Raw genomic sequence first — 14,037 nt, 5'->3', positions numbered from 1 at the left:
AAACAGGCATACTTAATACGCTAAATAACTCCACACAGCTTGACCTCAGGCAATAGACCGCGATTGTGATTTCTCCAAAGACAACATGGCCCTTTTCTGGACCAGAGAAAGAAGAAAGCCTTGATTACAAATAGGATTAGCTGAGTGTGACCTCCCATACAAAAGTTCACCAAACTATAACGTCAACCTGATAGGCTGCAGACTCCAAAACCCTACAGCCTTCTCAAATGACAGGAAGCGGCTGGTTTGGGGCAGGATTATTCCACTGAAAAAAAATGCCTTGTTCTGTATGAATTTGTTTTACTTTAGAATTTCCGTGAATAATGGCTTTTATTTCTGGAAAATACTACAGCAACAGCATGACTCAACAATAAATGGTATCATATTAACATGAACCAGGACGCTTAGCTAAGACATTTGATTATGCAATCAGACAATCAACAGACTGTAAACACTGCCCTCTCGGATATATAGTTACAGTTACCATGATACTGAAATTATCTGTAATTGCAGCACTGCAACACTGACAAGTGTTTTCTTCATGTTGTGATTCAGTTTTATAAAGACTGATCTTGACCCTGAAACTGAATAAACCACCTACTTTTATGCATTGCCTCTACTCATTACTTTAATACGTCCACCAAGGCATGTTTGAGTCACTGACTGCATCTTAAAAGAGGCCATTAGCTGGCACTCTTGTCTCATTTCACTGGCAATGATTTCAAACTGCAGAGAAAGTCAAATCCTCATCACTGCTTAGAAATAAAGACGTTCTCTAGAAGACACAAAATGCTACAAACTGGCAAAGGCGATCATAATGCTGGCACTGATTCTCACATTATGAATGCCTAAATAAACTACACGATTACATCGCCTCCTTCAAGAATAATGTTTCTTCATCTCAGTAAACTTAAAACTGAGAGGTGCTGTTCTAAGTGGAAAAAAGCATTCAGAGCTTAAAGTTGAGACAAGACTTATTTGGAACGCCTGGTGCCTGGATATGTACTCCAAAGGTAAGTAGACGGAGGAAGACAGAGCCGTGTGATTATGCGGCATTTAGGAGTACTTTGTCATTATACTGTTTTAACTTGATTTCAATCTGAATAACAGGCCACACAGCTGGGCCTCTGTTATCATCCCTCGCCTTTGCTATTCATCTTTCTCAATCACTCCCCTTCTATCTCTCTTTGACCCTTTCTGCTCCATGCATTCATGAACATTTGGTAAACAGTCCTGTGTGTAGGTGTATGTGTGACGTGTGTGTGTGTGTGTATCACTACGTCTCACCACACAATTCAGTGTGGTTTTGTCATGAAAATCCAGAGCTCAGCCCAAGAAGAAAGAAACAAGCCAGGATTGACATCATGTGTGATGGATGTTTTCAAATTAAGATAATAACAAAATCAGGAAAGATACAGTGAAGTGAAAGAAACAAGGTTCACTTTAGCTGAGGGAGGTTATCAAAGTGGGTGGCACTGAAGCTATTAAAGAATATGTTGATACTCTCTGTTTGTTAGCCGTCATTCTTCAGAACTGTGCTTTAACATTAGAACCTGTTTCAACCACATTGTGACACTAACTCTGAGGCCACAGGAAATTCAGTTAATAAAGTCCCTTTTACACATTCCTGCTTGTGCTTCCACTGCATCAAAGGAACCGGGGAGATTAGGCAAATTAGTCCAATAACACATTAAAAACCATAGTGCTGTGGGAAAGGAGACCGAAACCTCCAGAGCACCAAAGTAACGGCAATCAGAGTGCACAGAACTGCGCTGAAACTATTGTTTTTGGTTTTGACATTCACTCCGCCCCAATACTTCCATGACCATCTGAAAGTATTATCCCCACAGAGTAAGCCCTTTCTGGCACCAGGCACTAAGGTCAGAAAAACTACATTTCAGAAACTGAGAAACCTTACCTGAGTTTCCTCAGACTCTAAAAGGCTCTTGGGGCCCAGGAAAGGTTCCTTTGTTGGCTATTAGTGTTCATTTGTGAGACCTCTGTTGATAACTAGTGTTTGTGACGCACAGGTGAAAGCTTTCATGAGTTGGGCTTAGGTTGAATCTGTATATGTTAGAGATGAAAAGAATCAAATTTTCATTTTAGAATAGGATTAGGTTTAGACTATGGTAAAAAAAAATACCTTTGAAAACAGTGTGGGAAGGATTGAAGTGTCAGGTTCATAGGTAAAGGAAAGAATTTATGCCCTCACATGTTAGAAGTTCATTGATGTGTGTGTATTTGCGTGATAAATGACTGCTACTTCATAAGTGCAAGAATATGAGACATGAGCACACAAACACACACTTGATACAGACTTAGAGACAGCGTCTGTTGCTGTTGTCTTTTACTGGTGTGACAGACAGAGAAAGCCACATTGTCGACGGCTGACAACTTGTCAAGTTTATAGTCAGGACACTTTCTTCTGTGCGTCTTCTCTAAAGTACCACACAAAGAGAGAAGAAACTCCTGCTGATCTAAAACAATTGTTTGCCTTTGTGTGAAAAGGATACCTCTGTTATTTTTACACACCAGGCATACATAGACACCAAAAAGTTTGTTTCTTGACTTCTTTGAAATGAAGAATTAAGTTGTTGATAGAATTAGTGATGCAAAAAACGCTAGCAGCTGATCCTAAATGAGTGACAAGAAACGAATGCAGAAATGTTTTTTTCCACAATGTGCTTGATGCCTGCACTAACAATAAGAACGTGATAAACCTGTGCTTGTTAAAAGTGACATACAACAACAGGAAGGACTGGCCTTATTCCATTTTTGTATAATCCCCTATTGTAGCAAACACCCACATTACACAGACACTAAAATTCACTTAAACATCATCATTGTAAGATGTTTTTATTTTAGAGCTGATGAAATGGCTAAAGACATTTAAAACTGGTCCAGTGCTATGGGCCAGTGTTAACATGCACAAACATGCCCCTCCACACACACATACATCAATACTGTTATATTTTGGTTGCCTTAGTACGCTTGAATTGAGTGTTTTTCAGACCGTGCTGCGGAGGACCAATATTTGGTTGGGCTGGGAATTTGGACAGATGCATAAATGGAGACAGTTGTGTTCTTTTTTTCAATAGATGACTCAAATCTGTTCACTGCTGCCGCATTCTTGAATACCTGGAGTTTAATCCTATTATTATTTAAATCTAACATGTCAGATTATATTGTCATGGCATTTCACAATACCTTCAAAATAACACATCAAATACGGAGAGGATTAAGTGTTTGAGCTATAGCTCATGACAGCAATCTAATTGAAATAAAAAATAAACAAATTTAAGTCAAACTATTTAAAAATGTAGGTTTAACAAAATAATATTATAGCAAAAGCTCCTGTTTAAGTGAAGAACAAAGCCAATGTAAATAAATGCCTTGTTGTTGAAGTACTTTTTTGGTGTTGTTGATTTTCATGTTTACGGGAAGAGGATAGCTGTCATTCCCGGCATAATTAGTCAATATTGCAGAATTTGTTTTAAAAACCAGGATTTCAATGGGGTACAAATGGTGAAAGGATAGCCACTGGCTATTAATTAATTTGTATTGGCTAATGCGTAAGACATTAAAAGGATACACTGCAAAAATCAGTCAACCTATGAAAGCATTTTGTCTATTGAGTCATTCCATTAAAACAATTAATCTGTTCAGCGGAGCCATTGTTTTCGGAATTGGTCTAAAAGCTCCAAAAAATCTAAAAATCTAAAATCTGTATTTTACCCCCCAGAACAACTGTAGGGTGAGACATATAAATGATGCAAAATAGCCTCTAACAGTCCTCTCGTTAAAACAGCAATACCATAACAGTAAGAGAAATATCTACAGTCCTTTTATTCCAGAGCTATTGTGTAAAAACAGGTTAAGTGTCATGTCACTATTATATTAGCTTTAGGTGATATCTGTGGCAGTAGTATTGCGATATCATGCAATTCACTTTATATTCAATCACGAACACTTTGACAAGTCTCAATACTGATAATGATAATGACAATAATGAATGTTATTTATTCCTAAGAAGCAAATTTAGCCACCAGACAATCAGGAATTAAACAACAACCGCAAAGCATCCAGAGACAAGATTACCTGTTGAAAAAGCCGCTCATAGAGGTACGTCAAATTAATAATTCACCTTGGTTTCACAGATACATTACTACAATCTGTTGCATTTCACAAGAGGGCTTTAAAAGGAAGAAGGACATTTTTAATTGTCAGTTTGACCCCTGTTGCTCTCCCTCTTGCGGCTCTGTGACGTGAAGTGATGAATTTATGATGAATTTGGGTACAGCTGCGCCTGCCCTCTAAAATTTTCAGTAAACAGGACATAAAGTTGAAGAAATGTAATCCAATCCAAAACGAATGAGCAAAAATGACTGCTAAAGTCACACACAAATCGATCTTTGCAGCCCCAAGCACAGCAATATTTCCCCTTTTTCAGTTTTTCTTGTCAGTGTCCCGACAGGAGTGGGGGATCTCACTTTGTGAAAATCTAAAATCGTCGCTTAGTTTGCAGAACAAACTACTGCACTGTGCAGACACCTGCTCGGGTCTCATAGAAAATTAATGGGAGCAGAATTGGCTGCTTAGTGGATCACATTTGGTGCAGCTTCACCGTAACAGAAAGAGTCAGCGTGGATACACACAGTGAACAGGCGCGCTGAGGAGAGTAAAAAATGCTACCAGCCAATGTAGCTTATACTGTAGTCACATTTGATCACAAACCTGGTTTATTATTCAGAAATGTGTTATTCTAATGTTTTTACTACAGAGGTGGGTAGAAATAAAGAAATCTTTATTGGCTCAGTGAGTAACCAGAGATTATCTATTATATAGAACATGTGGACAATATTTAAGTTTTTCACATATTCGGGTGTGAAACAATAACAGTTGTTGTTGTTTTCTATGGTGACTTATTGTAATTACGGATGTAAGGAGTTAATGACATTTGTAAATTGGCTAAAATGTAGATATTATAGTTTTCACAGCCTTTGTTTGTGGTCCAATAATTTATCACTGGCTTCCATGACTTGTGTAAACATTGTAAAATATTCTTGGTGTAAAAATCTCTATAAACACCTGTAATTATCTGTCATATCAAAATGTCATATTAACATAAAAAGTCTTATTGCAAGTCTCTCAGCAAATACAGCTTAATCCCCGTGTGAACTAAAATACTGAAAGACCAAGAGAAAAATCACACTCACTACACTGAGCTACAGTGCGGTGTGTGTAGTTGAGCATCACTGCACACTTTTCTTATTTCGTTTTATTCTCATTTCATTGAGTAATTCCCAAAACTAATTTTACAAAACAAATAAAACACTGTATTCCAATCTACTTATACACATTGCATTACTGAGAAAGGAGCAGGAAGTAGAAAAAAGTCTTTGTATTACTACTATTACTTCTCAATACCAGCACAATCATAGATGGCCCTCTTCTTTTCACATAACAATTCAATGATACAAAACCAGTCAATGACAATCACCTTAACATAAATATCATTCAGTAAAATTATAATGTCCCATTTTTTCTCAACAAATGTTCTTAAATTAGAGTATAGTATGATTTATTAGCATTCTATTTATGTCATTGTCCAGAGAATTTCGCAGTTTCACTCCACATAGTAAAATACACATCTGCTTTAATGCAGGACTTTAGAAATTAAATTTCCTTCTTTGATGCTCTTCATTTAATCTTAATAAACATCTCCAGATTTTCAGATAATAGATTATCTCTGGCTTTACACATTAATAATGTTTTTAAATGAACTAAACCTTTACATCTCTGTAATACATACAAAGGTTTAGTATTAGTGTTTATCATCATTATCATTACCATGTGTGTTACCCTTTAGTCAGTTTTACTAAACAAATTGCTGCCAAGAGCTCCAATCTTGACAAGGGCAATTAGCTGAAGTGAAAAGACAAAATACTTAACTACAAAGCTGCATGTGTGTTTGTTGGGGATTCTTTACAAGATTTATTGGTACTCATTAACCAAGGTTTGCAGTATTTGATTTACCAGTTTAATTTATCTAGCCAAGTGTCACTGCTTTGTGGATCGAATAGTGAATAATTTCACTCCAGTTTGTGTCTTTTCTTTGCTTCATTGGGAAAAAAAAAATACTGTGACATTCTGCCGCTGCAGAGACAGGCGATGCAAACAGGAAATAAAAAACGTGAAGCCTGCAAGAGATGTCAATAAAATGACAGAGAGGTTGGTTGTTTGCCTTTCTGAATGTGTGTGTGTGTGTGTGTGTGTTCATGTGAATGCTATAGGGTAAAAAAACTGGTATTTTACTGATTTGAAAGTTTTCCATGTGGGTATTTTGTGTTTAACTGGCAGTATGTGTACATGGGTAGCGGAGTGGGTGGCTAACTGTGAAGAGTGGATGACATACTGGTACCACTCATTGGAGCTGCAGTATATTGCAAACCAAAGCAAGGCAACACAGTAAACATTCAAACTGTAGCAAAGCAGACAAATAATCCATCTCTATTCTGGTGAAAGGGACACGGGAAAAGAAAAGAAAAACTGAGGGACTGAGGAAATGAGGGATGCTGAAACACAGAGGTCACCTCTAGTGCAGGAGATAGTATAGATCTTAGCTTTGGTTCCTCTAAGAAAGGCATCAAGCTGCAGCTTGGTAAAAACACTTATTGCATTGCAGCACAATGGTTTCAGTTTTCACTGTGGGAAGAGGGGTTGTATCATATAAGAGGGACTCAATCCCTCAAATGGGAAAATTCTCATTTAAAATAAAATCCAATCCATTAGTGAGCAACATGGGAAATCATTCAGATGGAAAATGGGATCCAATCCCCAAATGTAACAGAATGAGGAATCCCTCAGCTGGGTTGAATGGGATGCCATCCTTTTGTTTTTGTCTAAGACACCAAAGACCTCAAAGCTCTGGGACAGAAAGATATGCACTCTATAGGGCTACATGTTCAAGCCTCACACATGACAGAAGGCCAAGTATTTGCTTCCAAAAATCAATATATTTCTATATATATTTGTTATATTATATTTGCTACAAGCCCTTTTATATAATTAAGATGCAATAGGTATGTCTACTGCAATAAATAAGAGTAAAAGCTGTAGGCTGGGACGGACCTGAGATTTAAAAGAATTTTAGACTTGAGTTTAATAGAAAACTGAGGTGATCTCCATCCTGTGTCTTCTCATTTGACTGCCCCTCTAAAGCTGACAATAACAACCACTAACAAACCATTCCCTGGTGGCATCCCAAGGGGAGACAAAGTTTAATACATTTCTCCCCCATAAGTCTAAAGCAACACAACATGAATTGGCTGTGAGACAAGTAGGAGTAAATTGTATTGATTCACTGACATATTTATTTCAAAATTCAATTCCCAAAATGATGTTAATATAGCACCAAATGTCTTTCCAACTTTCAGAATTTGACAGCATTGATGTGATTCGGTTAGTGCTTCAAATGCATCACAGTTTAACACCCATAGCTATGTTTCAGTGCTGATTAAGTAGCCCCAAATATCCCATGTACAGTAAGCTGACAGTGCAGCACTGCCACATAATGACAATATTTTTCTCAGAGCAGCCTTGTTCAATTTCTCCTCCATTATCAAGAACATCAAATAAAATTCATTTCCCATTTATGAAAGTATTGAACCACTTCTGAAATGAATGGGGGCTAAATGCCTCATGATCATACCAGACATTTAAGACTACATACTTTTTTAAAAGCCTCCTGATTATTATTGAGACCAATGAATGATAATGGGTCTTCTCTGATTTCTGGACTCTTTTCGCTCTTGTCCTCCGTTTGTCTTGCAATTAGGGGAGAGCAGGACAAAGAGAACTATTAAAAGTACAACACTGCAGTACATCAGATAGTGGGAGGAAAAGAGAGAAACAGAATGTATTACAAAAAAGGTAAAAGAGGGATGGGAAAAAGATTAGATGTGGGACAGAGGTAATGGAGTGAGAGAATATAATAGAGGAGACATGGAGACAAAGAAATAAAGAGAAAAAAGAAAAAAAAAATGCAAAAGGCAAGAATAAGTAATACAGAGAGGCAAATTTCCTTATCATTCCTTTATTTGTCCTACAATTTATTTACTTATTCATATACTTGTCTTTTTACGGGTGGGCTGTGCAAGTATAAAACATTATGAATCTTCTAAGAAACTTTCAACCTTTAGTTGAAGGGGTCTGATGCGGACCGTATTTAAATTTATTTATCATTGTTTTAGAGGTTATTTTATCTTTATTTGGAAAGAAGAGAGAAGAAGAAAAGAAAATGTAAACCAAAAAGAAAAATATAAGGAAGACTTACTCCATAAAGTGGAACTTGTCTGTGTCTGTCCAGTAACCAGAATTGACTGTCATCTACCAATGTGCATAATAATAACAATCATAATAGAAAATCCACAAATTCTCAAGAAATGGAGGAGAAGAACAATCATATTTTTCCCACCCTGGTCAGTGAAATGAAATGAAATGCAGAATCATCACTTCATATTTAGTTTTTTATATCTTTGGGTGGTCAATAATCACTTGTTTTCAGTCTGTTTTCCTTATTACGTGCCGACTATTCAAATCTGTCACCAAGAACAAGAAAGGTTTATTATCATCAGGCTTTGACACAAAGTGAGACTGCTGACGCTGTAGAAGATCTGCTCTTTGTGGCAGAATAGGGAGCGCTTCCCACCTGAGCTGACTCTCCTCCTCACAGTATGGGGGAAGGACATTACTGAACAATGAGAATGGAGGGGACAGAATAGCGTCACATTATAAATACACACACTGATCACTCAATTTACACCTCAGATTGGAATGTGATTGGAATATGTAAGACTCACTAAAAGTGATGACACATTAAGAGCAGTAAAGATATTTCTAGCATGGACACAAAAGAACAAAAGCTGTGGAGTCATTCTAAAGACCTGTGAAACAATATGAACCTATTCTAGATATTCAGTATTCATACAAAGATCATATATATCTGTGTAAAGTATGACTAAAATCTGGCACTTTCTGCAAGAGCAGAGACATTTATGTCTGTGTCCAATCTAGATGCTCAATCTCTATGACAGAAACCACTAGAAGTCAGGAAGCTGTGGATCAATGGACTTCCTGTTAACGATGGCTGATGTAAGCTCTGGTCATGTGATCAATGTTGGCATTCATCTCGCTGCTAGAGAGTAAAATATTACTGTTTCCTGTCAATACGTCAGCCCGGATGGACAGATTGTGGCATTAATCAGGGGACCGCACAGGCAAAGGCAAAAGCACACATCACTCAATGATATGCACACATACATTAACACATTACACCGTACCAGCAGAGCGGGTTTAACCTTTCATACCAGTGTTTTGTTGGTGTTTTTTAAGACAACAAATGTAAGTAATAAGTAGACTAACAACAAAACAAAGCACAAAAGCCTGTCATAATGTCACTGCAATAGCCTTGGAAATGCCACAGACTGTCAGTGACACAGAAAACCAGTGACATAAATCAACAGAACCTGGCATTAGTGACACAAGGTCTCTGTGTGTAATAGATCAGTAAAAACTAACTGTGTGTGTGTGTGTGTGTGTGTGTGTGTGTGTGTGTTGTGGTTCAGTACACAGAAGATTGGCCAGATTCTCTCAATTTCACCAGTTTGTGAGCTCAGAGCAATTTAACTGGTCAACATACATTAATCCACTCACTCACTCATTCTCTCTCTCTCTCACACACACATACAGGAGAAAAGAGAAATTGGAGAACCCTTACAAAGACACGCAATGCTTCACTTTCTATATAGAGGTCAATGACTTGGCGGGTGTATAGGAAGAGTGAGAGTATCTAAATTTGTGTGCAACTTTATGTTTCAACCTGTATTATTTTATTTGTTTGGACACTTGGGGGGCAACAAAACAAGACGCAAAGTAAACACTGACATATTGGGTGTACTAGCTTTCATTTTGAGTCCACTGTTCGCTCTCCTTCTTTCTGATTTTTGTTCTAGAGCATGGTTCTAGAGCTGTTAAAGGCTCCACTGTGTTCACTGGCTAGACTTGTCTGTCTGCTGGTTGATACTGGGAAGGTGCAGTGGCTTTTTAGAACCTTTTCACTGGAAAATTAGCTGTCTACTGCCGCTGGAATTGAGGATGATGAGAGCTATGGGACTGAACCAACACAGTAACCTTGCGGGTCTCAACACCAACACAATGAGTTTAAAGATACTAAAAACCAACAGCATGATCTCATGGATTACATGGATTTTGCATGTCACACCTACGCCGTTCTTATTGTGCAGGCACAAAAGCTATGTGGTTATATTCAGGAAAAACATATCACACGTGAAATGTCTTTAAAAAATATCCTGCTATTCATACACCATTTGGTAAGACCAGTTTGATAGACTTGAAGTGGTTTTCAGTCAGTTGATAATTCTCTGTGGGTTTAACACTAGAAGTGACCCATTTATTTACGCTGCAGTCATTTGATCCATTGCTAATATGAAAATATTGATGAGAGCAACCTTAGGCTTGGTATGCATCTATAAGTAAGCGCAGTGGCTTTTAAAATATATCATGTTCTGTCACTGTAAGTGTGTGAAAAAGTGTATTAATTTATAAATTATTAACACGATAAACCTGCTGTGGAAATTAACTAGGACAAAAATCTGTAACACTGCGTTCTTTCATAATATATAACAATCTGCACCACAGTTTTCTTTTAGCAGTTAAGATTCTGTGTTTGTCACACTCTCAAACACACTGGCTGCAGAAAGCAGCAGCAAAGGATGGAACCTGCCCAAAAATTACACAGCTATACCTCACAGTATATAGAAGTATAGCAGTGTGTGTGTGTGTGTGTGTGTGTGTGTGTCTGGGTGCTGCACACCACACTGTACCTCACAAATCATACTGCCTGGGCACAAGGCACAGCTCTCACAGTCTCTCCTTGATTTCCATTTTCTTCAGTGTGGCTCACCTCCTTTCTATCTATCTATATCTGATCATTCAGTATCTCCATCTCTTCTCTCTCATTCTGTGTCACTTTCAGTTTGCTTCTCCCCACCTCAGCTCTCTCTTTTCTCACACCTTGTCCTTGCTCTGTTTTCTCACTCATGTTTAGTCACCCCTCTTGACTCTCTTCTCTCTCTCTCTCTGTATGTCAGTCTCTCTCACACCCTTCATCGTTTTCTTTTTTTTACATCCAATGACATCCTCAGTCTCATTCTTGCTGCATCTTAGCTTCCCATCCTTTCTTTTCTCTATTTCCTTACACCCCATTCTTCCACATCTCTCTTCCTCCCTGTATTAAAAGGCAAAGTCTTTGCTGTTTATTTGGACAAATAGAGACAGATTGTTTCCTTTAGGGGATGTCTGTGAAGGTACCACTGCATTGTGCATTTGTTTGTCTCAATCTATATCCTGTACAGTCAAGGAATTAATTACTCAGATCTTTCTACTAAATCAACTCAAGGTGGTCTTAGGAGTGGGCCAGAGAGAGAAAGAGGGCAGCAGAGATGATGCTGATATATTATCAGACGGACTGACACTGCTTTGTACTCAAAGGCGGATATGTCGCTTGGTGACTCTAACTGATAAAACAAGTGATTCTTTCATGAAAAAAACAATGTTAGTTAGGCAGTAAAAGTAATAAACAAATGAGTATTTTTTTTCCCAGTTAAAAAAAAGTGAAATATTCCCCCATGTGCTAATTTGATGTCACACAATACATATTTGTCTATCAGTCTGAAACCAAGGCTGGTTTTTCTACAGCAGCTATTAAAATCCTATGAAATAAAGATAATGGTCATGCTTCTAGAGGCAGAGAATAACCCAATTTCCTGAAGAAAGAAAAGAAATGTGTTAATGCTTAATACTATATATCAGACCTCAATAGGTTTTGAGTACCAACTGAAATGTGTATAGACACTGTATGAGGCACTCAATGCTTGGTCAGATTTTTACATCCTGATTCAATATTTTCAGACTTAAATTGGAAAATCAGGAAACTTTTCTAAGTTTAGTCTGTATCTCATTTCGCCTAATATCTTACAAGGATGACATTTAACTGTGATGTAGTTATAGGTGTATTTAACCAAATGGAAAAAAAGATTAAATACACCACAAACAAAGTACTGTATTGGTACTGGTATTTTAAAATTTTCTAAAAATACTCAATTCATGCCAGCTGTCCATAATGCCCAAATAACACCAGCATTCTGTACGCAGGCGATGCATGATCAGACAGCTATATTCTCACATATAAGACAAATGTCCAGTTCCATTACATTTTCACCAACACATTGAAACGTTTGTACTTATTGGAAGTGCTTTTAAACAGTGGCAGCAAACTGAAATCAAGCCAATATAGTCTCTCCCTTGAGTGCAGCAGCTATGGTGCGTGCAGGAAAGTTAAGTGTATGATGCATCTATTTGGACACCCGTGACCTATAGAGAAACGCCTTGCTCTTGCTATAGAAAAACAAGACGTTAGGAATAGCAGGCAATTGTCTTGGTGATAGACACCTACCTGTCATGCCTGGAGGGGTTTTCAGGAACTTCCCATTGAAATTTTGAATCACCACATCACACTTCTCTGTCGACTCCATCCTGACAGACGGAGACAGAAAGAAAAAGGTGGTACTTGAGGACAATCTGTTCTTTATATTAACATTCAATATGCAAAAAGGGTATTGTGGTTCTTAAAAAGACTGCCAATGTCAATATACTGTATGTGGACATGCGTGCATGCAAATGTGTTCTACAATACAGTAAGTAAATTAAATGCCTGCCTTTTTATGCCCCAGTAGTTGTCTGTCTATGTTTGCCTGAGCAAAATGCCTTAGGTAGGCCTGCATGTGCGTGTGTGTTGGTGTGTTTTTGTGTGTCTGGTTTTCTATGGGGTTTCCTCTCCTTTGTCCCGGTTTAAAAGCTCCATTCAGTCTGATCTGTTGTGTGTCATGTCCTCTTTGTCTGCCCCTATTCAGCTCTGCTCACCCAATCACAGCTCAATGACTAATTGCCTGCTTGGCAAGCAAAAGCCAGCGTGTGAGTGTGTGTGTGTGTAGGAGAGAAAAATGGTGACAGGAGAGACTGACCGTGTGTGTGCACGTGTGTGTGTGCGTGTGCGCCTGTGTGTGGTGTGTGTGCATGCATGTTTTTCTGTGCGTGTCTTGGATTTTTCTTCACAAAGCAAGTGACCCTGAATGGAGGCCTGACTGCATTCTAATCATTGGCACACTCCACAGTGTAACAGAGAACCACACAAACATAACATAACACACACACTGAGGAGGGTGACAGGGCCAAGGGGACAGGAATAGGGAGTTGTATCATTACAGCTAGAAGTCCTTTGGTTGTGAATGGCAGGAAGTCAACTCATGGTAATGTTGCCTCTTTTAAATGAATCTGGACCATGGTGAGATAATTATGCATCTTTATTATTTTGTGTCCGATAAGTAATTATAGTTAGAAAAAAGCCTACATTTAAATGCATTTAGATATTACTGACAATGACATGTAAAATGGGTTTCATGATCTTGGAACTACACTAGCAACAGATAATCATAGCTGCCAATGGGAACTTTAACCTCAAATCCTCACATACTGAACTACTAACACCATTTATTTGTAATATATGAGTAAGTGACGTGTGTGCGTCTCTCCCTGTGCATACCTCGCAAAACCAACTCCTCTGCTCAGGCCATTGGCATCCCTCAGTATCCGTGTGGATATTACATGACCGAAGGGCTTCAGCATGTTCTCCAGCTCCTGTTCATCCATGGAAAGTGGCAGGTTTGAGATGTAGAGGTTGGTGGGGTCCTGCTCCTGTTGCTGTTGGGAAAGACAGTGGCAGAAGACATAAGGTAAAAATAAGATAGGTGTAAATGTCAAAGCCAGTCGGAAAAGAGAAGTTGCATAGATTAGTCTGGTTTCAGAGACTTGAACAATGATTGAAAATGTCTCTCTGTAAACAGTAAACACTTGTTCTCCTTAAATGTGACAAAGGAATATGGAAATGCTATTCATACT

At 38.1% G+C, this 14,037-nt stretch overlaps 2 protein-coding genes across 3 annotated transcripts in view; one reads left to right on the top strand and one right to left on the bottom strand.

Annotated features, from left to right (window-relative positions):
* Positions 1-14,037, top strand: part of grb10b (growth factor receptor-bound protein 10b) — a 239,135-nt gene that overhangs the window by 126,437 nt on the left and 98,661 nt on the right. The window lies entirely within an intron of this gene.
* Positions 1-14,037, bottom strand: part of LOC139205135 (RNA-binding motif, single-stranded-interacting protein 3-like) — a 108,053-nt gene that overhangs the window by 22,819 nt on the left and 71,197 nt on the right. For both annotated transcript variants that reach the window (XM_070835254.1, XM_070835253.1), the window contains exons 5-6: positions 13,682-13,839; positions 12,536-12,615 (exon numbers count right to left, since the gene is read on the bottom strand). In XM_070835254.1, coding sequence (XP_070691355.1) covers positions 12,536-12,615; positions 13,682-13,839 — 238 coding nt within the window. The remainder of the gene's footprint in view (positions 1-12,535; positions 12,616-13,681; positions 13,840-14,037) is intronic.

Source organism: Pempheris klunzingeri, chromosome 8, assembly GCF_042242105.1.
Source record: "Pempheris klunzingeri isolate RE-2024b chromosome 8, fPemKlu1.hap1, whole genome shotgun sequence".
Taxonomy (NCBI): domain Eukaryota; kingdom Metazoa; phylum Chordata; class Actinopteri; order Acropomatiformes; family Pempheridae; genus Pempheris; species Pempheris klunzingeri.
The sequence above is the reverse complement of the archived record's forward strand: the minus strand, read 5'-3'. Positions and strand labels throughout refer to the sequence as shown.